A 17,126-nucleotide genomic window follows, 5' to 3' on the forward strand; every position below is an offset into this window, starting at 1 on the left:
TCCCACACGGTGCAGGCACATTCGGCCAAATCTTCCACGGCCTCTTGGTGGAAGACTGGGCTGAAGTGGGCGCCGAACAAAATGTGCTCATCAAGACCGTCACCGGTGAGTGAAGGAATAATCAAAGGGTGTACTCATCTAGAAGATCAAGAGACAAATTATAAATTCATTTTTCATGAATCTAGTAATAACAATCACAATCAAAGAAGCCGCGCTGTGTTTTCTAAAGCAAGCCGTGCCAAATCGTAAAACAATTCATATACTCATACACTATTAATCATTTGAACGATTGAATAACTTGAGCACGAAATTCTATAGGCAAATGTGGGACGAATTCATGCATTTTCGGGGATCATGCACTGGCGCTGCACCACAGTTGCACCGCGCGTGTGCCGCTCGCAGGCGAGGCGTCGGCGGCGCAGGCTGCACTGGCGGTGCGCGAGGGCCTCTCCCTGCTGGGCATGAACCACGCCAACGTGCTGTCGGTGGTGGGAGCCGCATGCGACGGCCAGCCGCTGCTCCTCTACCCGTACATGAACGCCGGCAACCTCAAGCGATTCCTCAAGCAGGCCGACCAGGTATACCCGAGCTGAAGAAGAAAAAAAAAACCTCCTTTCTAGCGTCTTTTTAATATTTTTTTCTTTCTTTCTTTAACGGCACTTGTTTGGATACCTCCGGCGCGTTGTGCAGACTATACGCATGTCCTACTTCATTTGTTGATGCAATTGACGCAGGAGTTGCGACTTTACAATGAAACCGTGGAATCTCAAGTGGACTTATATTAGCAGGTCTGTGGCTTGAGCAGATTGTATACCCATATATTCCTGTCGTGATTAAACTTGAAGAGTAGATAAGATTGATTGATTGATTGATTGATTGATTGATTGATTGATTGATTGATTGATTGATTGATTGATTGATTGATTGATTGATTGATTGATTGATTGAAGAACAGATGACTCAATCAACTGCAAAACATTTTAGCGCACAAAAAGAGGCAGGGACAACCTCAAGAAGACAACAGGCGCGCTAACAACACGGCACCTATGCTGTCTTTCTGACCTTGTTTCCAACTGTTATTTTTTTTTGCGCTAAGCTTTTTTTTTTTTAACTTTGGTGGATTACGAACTCGCCAAAAGATACAACTTGTGAATGTACTCAGGCGCAGAATTTTGCTAGTCAGAATGCCGGTTCACTGGGGCGAAGATCGTTTTCAGCGCGAGCAATGTTTATGCGCAGAAGTGTTCGACTATCAAATGTGCAATGTGCGGGGAACATGGTATTTTGTGCAATGTTCACTTCGTGCCAGCACTCAACTTGGTGTTGGCTCACGTTATTCCTGTGGGGACCTTCGCTGTCCTGCATAAGCAACTACAGGTTTAGTGAATCAAATGATGTGGACGTCAGGTTTGGGAGACATGTAATTAACTACACAAAAAAATATTTTTGGAAGCACTTTTATGGATGATCTCCGCGTGTTTTGCCCGACGTTCGTAGCCATGACATTCGCTACCACTTCCGAGCGAGGTTCTCTTGCTCAGGAATCAGGCCATACTGCTTCTATTTTTACTCGTACCACTCTGTGGCGCGCGCGTCAGCTTTCTCACGAGTACGTCATTTCTTCCTTTCCAAAGAACAAATTAAACGAAGCGGATATAATAAATAAGAGCGGATGTAATAACACTCGAAGTCCCACTGTCCTTCCCATACGTGCCTTTACCCAAAACACTCTGTTATCACGCCAAACTTGTCTGGCAGGTCGATGGAAAGTGGGTAAATAGATACAATGCTGTAAATGATGTCATTTTAACGTGATGACGCTACATTCTGGGGCGAACCCTGCTAGCGTGCACGAGGAATTTAGAATGTTTGTAGCCGCTATCGGTGGGAAATAGCAAGAAAATATAGCGGACAGAAAAAGAAAACCGAGCTTGTGCAGTGCAAGTGGTCTGGGCATAAAAAAAACACAAATTACGTAGACGGGTTTCAAGAACAATTGACCAACTAGTCTGTGAACGGGTTTTTTTAGAACAGAAGAAAACGAGCCCAAACGCAGCGTTGACATTTGAGACCAGAATATACGATTAGAGAAGCTGCTGGAAACTGATACGCATGTTTTTCTGTTCTATGGGGGGCGCTGCTGCAGAAGAAATACAACGCAGGTTATCCACGTGCGACATTCTGTGCAGATGCCGCACGCAGAGCCGACTGCACATATACGAGACAACACGATCTGTTAGTACAAATCGTGTATCGGGGACTATAGGGGTGACGTTGGCCCAGCAGGCTGGAGCTTGACCAGCCGCGAAGAGGGGCTCAGGCAGAGGCGAGGCGACGTAACAAATAACGAAACGCTTAATTATACATCGCTACGTAATGAGCGATCAGCTCGACAAGCTTCTCGACGAAAATCGAAAACAAACGCTCAAAGCACGTGCTTAAAGCTACTTCTCGGTGGCTAGGGGTGCCTTATTACGATAGAATCTCCAGGACAGGAATGTAAATGGACAGGGGCCGCTTTTTCGTGCGCTTCTTTGGGGGAACTTCTAAACTCAAACAAATCTAATAGCTGTAGTCCCCTCTGCCTTTTTGTCCACTCTTCTCCGTGCTGCACAGTGAATTCTTTGCATGTGCAGTATTTTATAGGCTTTTGACAACAGTGTAAAGGTGCTTGGATTGTTAGGCGCACTGGCTTTGTTCTTTCGTAATGAGAGTGCTTGAATAATAGAGCCCACGGGTCATTGCAAATGTGGCCGTTTAATTTCTTTCATTGCAACGTAACATACAAGTTTATTTCAGTAACTACAGTGTTTCCGGTATAGAAGCAACCACTGAAGTGCGTTGGTGGCTTCGTGCAGGTGCTGGTCACTCAGGACCTGGTGGACATGGCCATCCAGGTGGCTGAAGGGTTGCAGTACCTGCACAAGCGGGCCTTCGTGCACCGAGACGTGGGGACCCGGAACTGCGTGTACGTCTCGCGTCTCTTGTGCCAGTTGGCAAACTATTCACTCTTGAAACGTGACACGCAGGGAGGAATGTAGGACACCTGTGGTCACACTTAAATTTTGCTTCCTCCACGGTGACCACAAAGAGCTGCAAGTTAGCGTTCCCTGTCACCTGCCTTCCCGTGTGCGTGTCTGCCTGACGCGCTGTGACTCTTGGCTCTGGCCCTCCGTTGCTGAGCACGTAGTTGCGGGTTTAAATTCCCGGACGAGGCGGCTGCATTCAGATGAGGGTGAAGTGCGAGAACGCTCGTGTAAATCGTTATCTGCGCATGTTAAAAAAAGCCTGAGGTGATCAAATTTTCTCGCCAGCTTTCACTGTTGCTTCTTTGATTCCATTCCAGGTGCATGGAACGTTAAAATCAATCAATCGAACAAGCATGTGTGTCTCTGACGTTTAGAAATTCTCATCCGTTAAGGCGCACCGAGGAAGGCTGCAGGGTTCATCCATGTATCACTTCTGGAGGCAATTTGAAATGAACAGCCATCAGATGATTTCGCCGTTTTGGCGGCAGACATTCGCTCCCGTCACGACTTTTCTGTGAATGCGTCCGAGTTATAACTACGCGACGTCGGTGAAGGTACACAAAAGAAAGAACAGCAAACTTAGATTGGTTTAATAAGCGATGTATATTTCTCGCAGTTTCGATTAGCATTTATATAGCTAAACATGATTGGTTACTACGGAGGAAATGAAAACCAAAGCTTTTTTTTTTTTATTTCGCGCCCAAAACACAGCGACGTCCTTATGACATTACAGATTATAATAATTATTTCCGCATGTTGCGTCCGTATTTATTCAAGAAAGGCTATCAAAACTAATTAGGTTGCATCTTTGGTTTCCTTAGAATACAACGTGAACGTTGTTTGTCGATAGGCGTTCTGTTCAAATCTAATGACGTCACGAAAAACCAGCGCGGGGAGCTTGAAGGACACCTTACGTCCTTGCGTCTTTCCTGGCTTACCAGGACTCAGCTCACTGTGAGGCTCACATCTGTGGTATTCCGACAGAGTAACGCACAAAGCGAGTTTATATATTGCACTCCAGCGTGAACCCACCCGCTGGTATTTTGCGACCACCGCTCTTCTCCCGCCAAACATATCGTGCGTTCGCAGTGGCCGGCCTCGCCTCGAACCCTCGCGGAGCGAATGTAAATCATTCCAGGAAAGTGTGTTAACGACAAAAAAGCGAGAACGCGCGTTCAGTCGGGGGCTGCTAGTATTTGACCTCAATTCCGCGCTCGCTCACCGCTCTTTACGAGAGACCACTCACCATCACTTCCATTTATTCTTTAACCGACCAAGCGTAAACGTTGACCGCAGTGTGGACGACCGGCTGCACGTGAAGCTGACCGACAACGCCCTGTCGCGGGACCTGTTTCCGGACGACTACCACTGCCTGGGCGATGGGGAGAACCGGCCCATCAAGTGGCTCGCACTCGAGAGCCTCGAGCGGGGCCTCTTCTCGCCCTCCTCCGACATCTGGATGTTCGGCGTGGCGCTGTGGGAGCTCATGACGCTGGCGCAGCAGCCGTACGCCGAGCTCGACCCGTTCGAGGTGGGCGAGCAGCTGGAGCAAGGGTACCGGCTCGCGCAGCCGATCAACTGCCCCGACCCACTGTGAGTTGACCTCTGATGACGCTGTCGCGTCGTCTTTGTATAGAGACGGGCACTCTTCCATAAACTCTTGCGGCGGTGACCTTTAGAGACGTTTTTTTTCTTTTCACGTGTATGGGTGGCAGCCATTCTGGTTATTAAACCATCATTTCTCTAAAACAGCGGCAGCGTTCGAATCAGACACTCAGATTAAACTTCAATTTATATTTATTGACTAACCACCTATTAGCTGTGCCTTTCCTGTACATAATTAATGTGTGCCTCTACGATGTAGAGCTCTCGGATCAAGCGCGACGCAAAGTTTGCCGCGCCGCTCACGTTAGGCCACGCGCTGCGCGCACGACCAGTGAGCGCAAAAGAAAGATAAGTATGTCGCTTTTTTTTTTCTTCTGTGCAACAGGAAAGTCAGAAACAGCTCTTATTGGTTATTAAGTAAAGTTACTACACGTCTCAGTACTCGTACTGCGTGCTGTGACTGGAGACGGCGCGTTCGCGGAACACGTACTGTGTCCCGGTACAGTGGCCCCGTTCTACTTTTATATATTTCACCGCATAACATCGCTGTAGAAAGGCGAAGCTTATTAAAAAAAAAAAAGCAGCCCTTATGCATTGCATGGTAGACCTTTGTCTCGCGCGTACTTCTCAACGCATGCCTCGATCTGAGGCGAACTGAGTCAGACCCATACTGCCTGCGCAAATGGATTAGATTTAAATCTAACTTGGCTAGCTACCGAGAGAATAACGGCTATGACGATGCGGCTGAGTGGCATGACGTGGTTTTTAGGCGAAGCTTTCTTAGCCAACCATCCCGTCGGTTCGCAGTGTCGGTCGGCTAGGATGTTCTTCCTCACTCGTAAAAAGAACAGTAAGAAAAGCGTGTCCATCGGTGCGATTCGAACATCGGCCTCCTAGCGCAGCAGCCGCGATGCTCTAACCATTAGGACACGACTGCACGCTTCTTATTTGCTTATTACGTGGAATTAAAATATCCTACAAAAAGCAGAGAAGAACTCAAATTGAAGGTGACTCCAAAAACTCACTTAGAAATAAGGGAAGCAAATGCAAGCGTTCAATAAAGACATCCAGTGTCGCGGTGATTCTTGAGCGGCATGCATACTACGAATGTAAGTAGTAGATTCCCGAAAGGACGATCGAGTGCTTCAACGTGGTTCAGCTTGCCTGTCGCACATTCTGCTGCACCAAAGGTTATACAGACTGAGTAATATGAACACGTCATATGGTGGGTCATAGGAACTTTTGAAATGAATTAAGGAAACGAATTGTGTGTGGTGTGATATCTAAGTATATTTTTGTGTGTTCTTCTGGGACATTCTCAATAGGCCACAATCGCACGCCATCTAGCTCTTTCTGATGATCGCTGCGTCTTGATTATGATGATGATTTCTATGCTATGGCACATATACACAACGGGTGGTCGGCCAAGAAACAGTTGGTATATTTAAAATACATAGGAAAGAAATGAAGAAATACAAGACAAGGTAAGAGTTCTAACATGGCGCAGCACAGGTGCGCGCGCGCCAATTTCCTTTACGCCAAAGACGCAAGAATGAAATGGACAAATTTTTAGCATTTCCCTAACCATTTGGGAAAGCTTCGCTTCACATAGATTCGAAAATGTGCGTTGGGCCTGCATAATTACATTTGATGCGAAAGCTTCAAATGCTCGATTGAGCGAAAGAACCGGCTGTCTCTGTAGCAGCGAAACTCCCCATTGGCGGGACAACCCTGTCCCGCGCTTGCCAACTTGGGCCTCGATGGAGCATAGCGGGTGAGCGTTATTGTGAAGAGGAAGAGGCGCTATTTTCTGCGGCCGTTTCAGCGGTGCTGACTGGCACAGTGGCATGTGCCGCCTTTGCCAGTGTATCAGCCTCCTCCTTGCCCTGGATGCCTGCGTGAGAGGCGAGCCACTGTAGCGACTAATAGCGACAGCTTCGAGCCACCCGAATCAATGGCCCGAGAGCTTGCGCGGATGAAAGGGAATGCCTGCTGCCGCGGTATTGCGCGAGGGCAGAGGGCATCTCCGTGACGCCACGTTGCCCTCGCTCTAGCTCTCGAAAGCCTATGTTATCCGCGCGCTCCTTGTCCGCGCAAGCTCTCGCAACTTGCTCACTATGACCTCACTATGGGGACAGATGGCAGGGAGCACTCAGTTGCTCATAAAAGAAAATAGTTATATAAAAAATTACGTGGTTTTACGTGCCAAAACCACTTTCTGATTATGAGGCACGCTGTAGTGCAAGACTCCGGAAATTTTGACCAGCTGGGGTTCTTTAACGGGCACGTAAACCTGAGTACACGGGTGTTTTCGCATTTCGCCCCCATCGAAATGCGGCCGCTGTGGAAGGACCTATATTTAACTCTAAAGCGAAACAGCAATCATACAGACAGCACGCGTGAACTCCCCCCCCCCCTCCTATTTTGATGGCAAAGACCGAAATTTTCGAGGAGACCGCGAAATAGGAACGTTGTGCAGTGGTCTCACTGCTGCCCTTGTTCGGGCGAAGAGATGTCGACAAATTAAATTAGGACCTTTATTTACATTTTTCCCCCTTAATAAGCGTTATTTACTTCCTGATGCATGGAAAAAGCGGTTTACAAGAACTTCCTACAAGTTTACTTTGGAGTACTGCTTCCTTTTATAGCTCTAACATTCGCCATTGTTTAATGTAGCAGGTTTCGTCTATGCTGTTAAAATTCATCTCGACCATCCTACTTCCACCTTAACACGAAGTCGGACTCGACAACGCATACCTCTGCAAGCGACACGACAGTAGACAAGCAGAAAAAAGAAGGGCTCGTTAAGAGGAGAAGATTAATGGGCGTTGAAACTAAATAAAGCCAGCCTCCCATTTTCTTTAAAAGCATGAAAACAAGCTTCGTGCTCTGTTTGCGAGAGCTTGCGCGGACAAGGAACGCGCGGATAACATAGGCTTTCGAGAGCTAGAGCGAGGGTGACTTGGCGTCACGGAGAGACCCTCTGCCCTCGCGCAATGCCGCGGCAGCAGGCATTCCCTTTCATCCGCGCAAGCTCTCAGGCCCAACTCCGACGCGGCCTATTCAAATACATGTAAAACGCGAGAACGCTTTTCTGAGATAACCCCTGGACAGATATTAATGAAATTTGTTGAATTTGAGAGAGAAAGTTAAATTCTAGTGACTGTTTGAAGCGGAGTTTCGATTTAGGACCAGAATTTTGTTGGAAAAATTTTCAAAAATTTTAAAATTTGAAAAATTAGTAGCGCGAACTTTACAAATTGATAGCTCTCCGTTAAGAACAGATATCGCGGTTCTGTAAACGGCATCCATTAGATTATTCAAAACGAACAAATTCGATATGTCAATTTATATATTACGTGAATTTGCTACGTTGTGTACAAAGGTTCTGCAAAAGCTGTATTTCCATATTACTAATTTTTTTTAGATTCATGTTTAACACATCAATTTTGTGCGCTTTAGATGTGCTATCAAATGCAATTCACAGAATTGTGATATCATTTTTTCTTTCATGGCTAGACAGTTGTGAACTTGATAGTTTCGTTTTCTAAAAATTTTCGATTTCCGCCAATATTTAATAAAAAATTGACAATTTAAATGAAAAATTCAAAACCAACAGTCACTAGATTTTAATTTTTTCTTTTAAGTGCAACAAACCTCGTCAAATTTGGTGCAGTGCTTGCCGAGAAAAGCGAATTCTCCTTTTACATGTATTTATACAGGAGCACCTGATCTAAAGCTTCCTCTTAAAGCGAAATCGAAACGCGCCAAGCGTCTTAGCGCGCTCGCTTGCCCAGGAGGAGTTGATAAGTCTAAGTACCGCTCCTCAGCGGCGTTCAAGTGAACATTAATGCTTTCGCATTCACAATCCGTAAGAAGTGCTTATGTGTCCTCGGATTGTTTTTTTTTCCCCTCGGTGGAATTGAAGCAGTTGTTTGGGAGATTTATGGCCGTATCCGTACAACAAGAGGATCAGTCGTAATTCGGGAGTCTCCCGGACACATCGGAAGAGTTGGCAGGTACGCGGGATACCGTGCGTTGACTTTTTTCGCTCTTTTCCTGTAAAGAGTACTCCACAAAAAATTGCTGAGCTACGAGGTGAAGCACGCATGACACGCAAACGCGCTTGATTGTGCAACCTTTGTTTTTCAAGCGAAGCTTGTATTGGCTCACAACTTTCGGTGGCGTTGTCGTGGTCACCCAAAAAACCCGGTTGCTTCCAGAGCAGAGCAGCTGCGGGAAAGGGCGGTTTGATGAGTTGATGGATGCGCCGGCGCCGGAGCGTGCGTCATTAACAAGGATTCCAGATGCATAGGCGCGCGCTCACGCCACGCGCGCAACCAATAAGAGCCGTTTCGCTTCCGCCGGGGAGGGAAAGGGCAAGAAAGGGTTTCGCGCTCGCTGCACCGGCTTCGTTTTCGTTCAATTCAGTCTCGGAAAACGGATGGGACGGCCGCGTGTTGTGCATTCCCCTGAGGAACGGGCAGCATTCGACGAGGCGACGAAAACTCGCCCGTGAGAGGGCGCGCCGATCCAGCCGTTAGAGCCGCCCGAGCCCACGAAATCCGGCAGCAATGAAAAGAAGATACCGAGCTGAGGGATCGGGAGCCCGACGCAATCCGGCACCATTACCTGTGGGTTACTTAACCGTGGCGGATGTCAGGTAGCTTCGCTTACCCCCATTTTCCGGTAGGGGAAGGGTTGGTCACCTTTTTACAGCAAACCTGTTAGTCTCTCTCTAGTTGGTCGAAATTTTTCGTGGCGTGCTCATCCAAAAAGCGGCAGCTGGGAAAAGCGTTTGTGTTTAAACTTCCGCGTAACAGAATTATGTTTTCTCGTATATTAGAATTACAATCTGATGCTATCATATCTATAGGTTGTATGTTACTCGTACTTTACGAATTTTCTGACACATTTTACTTTGAGAAATTCAATTAGTTAAAGAAATGGTAGGCGCGCCCCTAATATTTGACTTAGGTGTCTCTTAGTGGCACTCGCACCTCAGCGTTTGTTTTCTTCAGGTTAACTTTAGGCGAACGCAACGCACGAACCGAACACGGAGGCAACTGTTCTTTATTAATTAGCTGATTAAATGTTACGCCACCTTGAAACGGGGCGGGGTCAAATTGTCACCTAGGCTGCTTGAGTTACTCAAGTGAAGTATGCTCAAGTATGCTATGAATGTGTCTTTTTCTAGCGTTCTTGTATACATCTCTTTAATCTTCTCTATCTTCCTTGTATCGCTGCTTATGTCTATAGTGGATCCGGTCGAACCAGCCTTTTTCCTGCTTTTTTCCACCAATACTCTTGTGGGAGGCGGTGCAAAGAGGTAGCCGCCGTAGCCACGATTGATTTAGGCCGGCCAGCCATGGTGCCGCGGCATCTCGGGAGCGGCCGACACCGCGGCCGCTCAGGTCGAGCGCGCTATAGCGCGTTCCCATTCTCGTGCTACCTGCACGTGAACCCATCTTCGCCTGCTTTGGAGGCGATAGTCGCGCCGCTACAGGGCCCCCTTCTATTGCGAAGTGCGATCGAGAGAAAGTTCAATGGTAAAGCTTGCCCAGGTTAAGGACTTCAGGTAAAGTGTGCAGACGGTGTCGTCGTTGGCAGTGTCGGGTTTACGCATTCCGGGAGAGATGGGTTTACGCATACCGGCGCCTAGGTTCTGAGCGAGGTGCAGCCACAGCCATGCCGTAGTGCGAAATCGTTCTAGTGGACGTCCGGGCCTGTTGAAGTCGGAGCTCCAAAAGTAGACCGTCTGGCTGCTCGGGACTTGCGTGGAGATAGCGCAAGTGTTGGGCACTCACAATGTAGACGTAGAAGTGATGCTCGAGCTGAAGAAAACAGATGAGAGAGCTGCTCCTGTAAAACTTCTGTAGGCCATGCATCCGCGGAAGGTGTGAGAACAGAACATTGGAAGGCTTGCCTGTCGCTGCTTGCGGTGGAATCTCAAATGCCGATAGCATTATGGTTGCGGTGGTCGCTGAAGGCATCGCGAAGGCTGTGCTTGTGGCGTCGCCGTGCCTGCGAGAGTGAAATTTGCGCCTAGTGGAGCCGGTGACAGTGCCTCTGTATGAGCGATGAGTGAGGTGCCCCGAACGGAAAGCAGACAGCTTGAGGGAACTTCTAAGGAAGGAGAGCGGCGGGCAGTATAATAGCTGAGAGCGCTTGCGTTTGGCCCAGTGAATTCCTTGGAGAGAGCCGTCGCGCAGCTGCCTTTGAGCTGGAGAGGAGGCTCACGGACCGAGTAGAGGTTTGATGCTTGGGCCGGCGCGTGCAGACTATCGGTACGTGTGGATGACAGTCGATGTGGGCCGACAAGACGCGGAGTGAGGCGATGGTACAAATGAAGAAAGCTGTTGTGAGTGAGCGCTCGAGGTGACGCAGTGACCGGGGGATGACGACTGGGGCCTGGAACGCAGCCAGAGCCTGGAACCTTGTTGAGAAGGAAGTGGCTGTCCAACTGGATGAACCAGCTGTCCGGCATGTCAATGTAGAATTCTCGGACACGCTACATCGCGGGACATCTGCGGGACCGCGTGAGGCCACGTCACTACTCGCCTTGGTAGAGTCGGTGCGCTGACGCTGGCATGGCTAGGCTCGGTCGTCCGGTGTCAACAATTTGTGGGAGACGGCACGAAGAACTCGCCGCCGTAGCCACGGTTTATTTAGGCCGGTCAGCCATGGGTGTCGCGGGATATCGGGAGCGGCCGCTCAGGTCAAGCGTGCTAGAGCATTCCCATTCTCGCGTTACCTGCGCGTGAGCCCATCTCCTCCTGCTTTGGAGGCGATAGTGGCGCCGCTGCACTGTAAACGTCTCTTGCTTATCTCGACTGCTGACTGCTTGATACTTCCGTCTACTTTAAATCCAAGCGCTTCTAGAAGTTGTACATTACGTACTGGTCTCGTTAGGTGACTCTCTTCGCAACGATAAATGGGTGGATCTCGATCTCGTATGGATAGACGGACGGACGGACATACGGACGCTCGGTTGGATGGATGGATGGATGGATGGATGGATGGATGGATGGATGGATGGATGGATGGATGGATGGAATCGAAGGATGGATAGGATGGAATGGATGAATGTGTGGAACAGAATGGATGGAATGGTAATGAAATAGATGGGATGAATGGATGCTTGGATGGAATGGAATGTATACGTATGGATGGGTGGATAGATGGATGGATGGATGGACAGACGGACATATGGATGAATGAGATGGAATGGAATAGATGGATGCATTCGATCGAACGGAAGGGATGGAATCGAATGGATGGATGGACAGAATGTATGGAATGCGATGATGGATAGATAGAATGGATGGACGGATGGAATAGAATGAATGAGTGAATGGAATGGATTGTATGAAATGGATTGGATGGGATGGAATAATGTATGGGATGGAATGGAATGGATGGACGGAATGGATGGAAGGATAGGATGAAATGGATGAATGTGTGAAATAGAATGTATGGAATGAAATGAAATGGAGGGATGGATTGATGGATAGGTGCTTGGATGGAATGTATGTATGGATGGATAGATGGAATGGATGGGATGGAGCGCAATGGATGAATGGATGGACAGACAGACGGACGGACATATATATGGATGGATGGGATGGAATGAAATGGATGGGTGGATGTAACGGAATAGGTGGATGGATAGAATAGAATAGATGGGATAGAATGAATGAATGGAATGGAATAGATGGAATAGAATCGATAGATGGAATGGGTGGGTGGGATGGATGGAATGGAATGATGGCTGGAACAGGGAAGTGGGTGGCGCCATTAAGATATTATTATTTTGCCTAATGTCTTACCTACGTTAAAAAAAGATAAATGGAAAGAAAGAAAAATGCAAAAAATTCCCACCACCAAACTTTTAAACCCGGCCCTATCGGGAACTTTGTTTTTGTACGCCTCCATAGTTCGGTGTTTCCCTACTATTCTTCCACCAATACTCCGATCGCCTGTTACTAACCTCTACTGCAGGCCTGTTTACTTTCCCCTGCTCTCGCTGAACCCAATGACTTCAGGAGGCCAGAGGTGCCTAAACCGACCGCTGGGCAGATATATTCACATTCTAATAAAACATGCTTCATCATTTCCATAGTTTTACCACAGGCAGCACATCCTTCTTCCCGGTTGTATCTCACCTTATAAAGGCGTGTTCTAAGGCATCCTTATCTCGTTTCGAAAAGTAATGAGCTCCACTTTGAGTTATCATAAATTACTTCTTTCCTGATTTCTCTTTTTTCCCTTTTAAGTAGTTATAGCAGGTTTCTTTTCCATTGCCGCCACCCATGAGATTATCTCAGCTTCTCTGATTTTCCACTTGAAGTTCTTTGTTGCCACGTTGCTCACCATACCGTTCGCATACTTGCTGGTATTCGTTCTTCATAATAAATTTTACTGTGAGCTTCCCTCACTTCAAAACTTCCCAGCCCATATCACCCTGCACAGCTTCATTTGTAGTCTTCCTGTGAGCGCCCAATACGACGCGTCCCACTGAACTTTCGCTACCATCGACTCCTGATTGTACCTCTGACTTCAAGCAAACAACCACCTTTCCAAATGCAAGTCCTGGAACCATTACACCTTTCCACATACCCCGAAGCACCTCGTACCTAGTATCGCCATAGCGCCCCGTGTTTCATTATGGCCGCGTTTCTCTTCACCTTTACTGTTATTGTTTCTTCTTGTGTTTCCATATATTTATTACTTTCGTTTATCCATATGCCAAGGTATTTATATTCTTTTACCCGAAGTATTTCGGGTTCTGGTCCTGGTCCTGTATTGACACTGCCTGTTTACTGTTTTCCTTGAATAACATAACACCTGACTTTGTGACGCTAAATTTCATACCTAAATCCTCGCCTTCCTGTAAACAGATATTAGCCAGACATTGCGTATCACTTTGCTTGTTAGCGAGCAACACAATGTCGTCCGCATAGAACAAACCTGGAAGCTGTTGCTCTACTACTGTACCCGCCTGTTTGTATGAGAGACTGAATCCGATACTGCTTCCCTCTGGCGCCCTTTCCATCTTTACGACGTACATCATGAACAGCAGCTGGGATAGCGGGCACCCCTGCCTCAGTCCCTTGTTGATATCAACTTGCTCCTCGCTCCTCATCCCGCTTCATTCAAAGCAAACTGCATTTTCTAGATAAACTTCTCTGAAAAGCTGTATACAGTCGTTGCCTATGCCTTCCTCTTCCAGAATATCCCACAATATGTTGCGGTTTACGTTGTCATACGCTCCGGTGATCTCTAAACGGTAACGCCTTGCTAACGCCTCCTAGCGGCCACGGCGCTCAGACAGACCTCAAACGACAGCTGGAAAAGGGCTTTGTCATTCGGTCTTCTCATAACAGATTTATGTATTCTTGTGTATTTGAGCAACAATCCGAAGCTATCTGCAACTTGTGTGTAAGTCGTACTTTACCCATTTTCTGACGCAATTTACCTTTAAACATTAATTTAGTTCAATAAGGCACTCGCGCTTGGCGGACGGCCTAGAATAGCGAGGGTGTATGCTGCACTTCCGCACACGTGCGTGCGCGCATGACGTACGTCGCTTTTGGTGGTGGTGGTAGTGCTTGTGCGACGTCGTCTAACGTCCGCACCAGCTTCGCTGGAGGTGCACTTTCACAGGGTTGAATGGAGGCAGATGTTTTTCCGTTTCTTTTATTACAATAACAATTATATGGACGCTCGAGGTGCATTCGTGCCACTGCCACCGCCGTGCTCTCAAGCTATCGAGTTGCCAGCCTGCTTCTCGCTTTCCCTTTCCTGTCAAATGTACATATGTTTTCGAAATAATAATAAAAGCAGCAGTTAATATGAGTTTTGCTCCACTTCTGCGTCAGTCGATCCTGTGCGTACAGCCTTCACAATTTTCTCAATTATTTGAAATAAATGCTACAGGTGGGAATCGGGATAGCAAAGCTGTAACGTTACTCAGACTTTGGACATGCAGTTGTGCAATGTGTGCAGATTGAGGATGCCATTAGAAACGTGTTGCGAGACGAGCTAACTGAGAAACGAAGCATTGATCACTAGAACCATCATGATTAACGAGCGAGTGACCCCGTGTGGAATAGAGGTGTGCGATTTGGAATCTATTGAAGCAGCCACACTGGTACATGTAGTGTACGGTGTGGACCAGCCAGAAAGTGGTTTCAGAAATGAGCCGTCCTAATATAACGAGAACAAATTAATACAAAAGCTTATATATTTACCGAGCAAGTGACTCCGTATAGCGTGGAACTGCGTTAACGATTTCTGAACGATCGTTTTAAACATATGAATTAAGATACGAAGGTGAAACTTCGCGCACGTGTAATCCCTGTGCACTGCAAGTCTTGATAAGCACCTCGTTGAATTAGAAGTAATAAGAGCAGGCGTCATAGCAACAGCGCGGGGGAGAACGTGACGTCACTTGATAATATTTGAACAACGCATATGTGTTCGATCCACGGCGCACGACTTCATCGGACGTTCTTCGCTTTGAGAACGCTGCAAGGGGAGAGCGCATAAGTCTGCATAGCCCAACTGCATTGATAGGCGTAGGTCTCTCTTGCCTAAGTGCTGCGAGAAGGACTGCATAGTATCGAGATGTGCGAGCCTTTCCTACGACCGCTGTTGCAGGTACCTGGTGATGGACACTTGCTGGCGCGCTGACCCAGAGCAGAGGCCCTCGTCGGCAGTCCTGCTGCGCCTGCTGGCGGATCTGTACGCGGCCCTGAACCGCTTCATCTAGGCTGCTCCAGCCATCCAGACAATCAGACCGGCCCTCCATCATTGCACTGCGTCCTGGGGCGCGCGCCAACTACGGTTACAGGTCTCCACCTGTGGCGTTGCCGTAGAGCGCTGTCCCACTCCGGCCCACCAGAGTGCAGAAGTATAACCACTCCACGTGTTAAGCGGGCATATCGCCGCGCCTTCTGTCGATCCAGGGACCAGGTCATCCGCACGTACAGACCCCATCAACTACTCCGAATGGTCGGCGTACAAGCCGCCGTCACTCAAAAAACCGCTTTTGTGAGAAGCGTTTTGCAAACCTGGCTCCAGTCGATGTCGGGCCTGTGTAGATCGGGCCGTGAGCGAAGAAGACAGCTCGTTGTGTTACTTTTGCTGTGAACACCGTGGAGTCGTACACCGAACGTATACGTCCTGCGCTGTGCCTTGACCGCCCTCGAGCTTAATTAATCCCGCTTAGTGTTGCCGCGGGACTGGGCGGCAAGCCGTGGTGTATTGGGGCGCCTGCACCACGTGGTGACTGTGTGGACGATTATTGGATGAACTTATTCGAGGTGTGTGAAGGGTTTCTGAAACGGTCGCTAGAAAGCACCGGTGCCGCAGCGACAGTGGTCACGAGCTTGGAGAATGGTACTCGTCCATTGTGTTTTCATGTAGCCACTGCTGAGGCATCCGCGTGCGTGGCCGAGCTGCCTCGGAGGCTCGTTAAAAAGTGCTGCTCGCTTGATGGGGCTTTCGGTTAAAGTGGTCACATTGTCGGGCGTGGTATCAGGCAGTAAATGTTGCAATTCGATCTGCATGCAAGGCTTGCTTGAAAGGGAACTTGTCGTCTTGCTGCGAAAATGAAAGCGTGAAACGCGTGTTATCTACGAAGAAAAAAATGTTTCACTGTGTACTCCAGCTGTGTGTTGCTCTCGTACGCACGCCTTTCACACGACCGTTTCAGGACGCCCTAGCGGAGAATGCGCCTTCGCTGGAACGCCTAGAATACCGGTAGCGGTGCTAGCTCGCTGTTGGTGTCATGTATATGTCCGCGACTTTCGTACTGGTGAAATTGACGAGATGATTCGCGGCATGTTAATAAGTGAAGAAGAACGGCAGATTGGGCGAGTTGTTAGTTTTCCATAATGTTTAAAAAAACCGCGCTAAAAACGGACAGCGGACAACGGAAAGGGACACACACGGCACTGACTTACAACTGCGTTTATTGGAAAAAACACGATGGCTTTTTAAAGCCTTACATCAAACTTGCGCGCATGCTCGATCTGGATAAAAACACTTGTCATTCCCAACACATGCCTCGTGGTCGCGGGTGAGGGTACCCCGACCACGAGGCATGTATTGGGAATGAGAAGTGTTTTCTTTTTTTCAATGAACGCAGTCGTAAGTCAGCGCAGTGTGTTTCCCTTTCCGTTGTCCGATGTCTGTTTTTAGCGCTGTTTTTTTATTTAAACATTATAATAAGCGAGTGATGTGCGTCAGCAAAACTCGAGTGGTACAGACTGTAGCACGTACAGGCCAAAAAAGAGAGGGGGGGGGGGGGACAGATACGTGAGGTGCGCGATACTATGACCACAGATCAGGGTTCGCTGACTGAGGCAACAGCAAAAGCGCGTTTGATAAGAGGGCGTAGACTAATATCCGCAGAGCAGGGAACCGTTAGCGCGAGTGGCATAATTGACAGACTTCTGGTGCCGTGAGACGGAAGCTTGCCAAATT

The 17,126-nt window shown here is 48.1% G+C and overlaps 1 protein-coding gene across 1 annotated transcript in view; it reads left to right on the plus strand.

The window, feature by feature from the left end:
- LOC142570276 (tyrosine-protein kinase RYK-like) overlaps window positions 1–16,950 on the plus strand; it is a 43,107-nt gene extending 26,157 nt beyond the window's left edge. Inside the window, exons 7-11 of the mRNA XM_075678673.1 lie at window positions 16–105; window positions 403–578; window positions 2,859–2,968; window positions 4,326–4,622; window positions 15,297–16,950. Coding sequence (XP_075534788.1) covers window positions 16–105; window positions 403–578; window positions 2,859–2,968; window positions 4,326–4,622; window positions 15,297–15,408 — 785 coding nt within the window. The 3' untranslated portion in view covers window positions 15,409–16,950. The remainder of the gene's footprint in view (window positions 1–15; window positions 106–402; window positions 579–2,858; window positions 2,969–4,325; window positions 4,623–15,296) is intronic.
- The last annotated feature ends 176 nt before the right edge of the window (window positions 16,951–17,126 follow it).

Source organism: Dermacentor variabilis, chromosome 2 (genome assembly GCF_050947875.1).
Source record: "Dermacentor variabilis isolate Ectoservices chromosome 2, ASM5094787v1, whole genome shotgun sequence".
Classification (NCBI taxonomy): Eukaryota; Metazoa; Arthropoda; class Arachnida; order Ixodida; family Ixodidae; genus Dermacentor; species Dermacentor variabilis.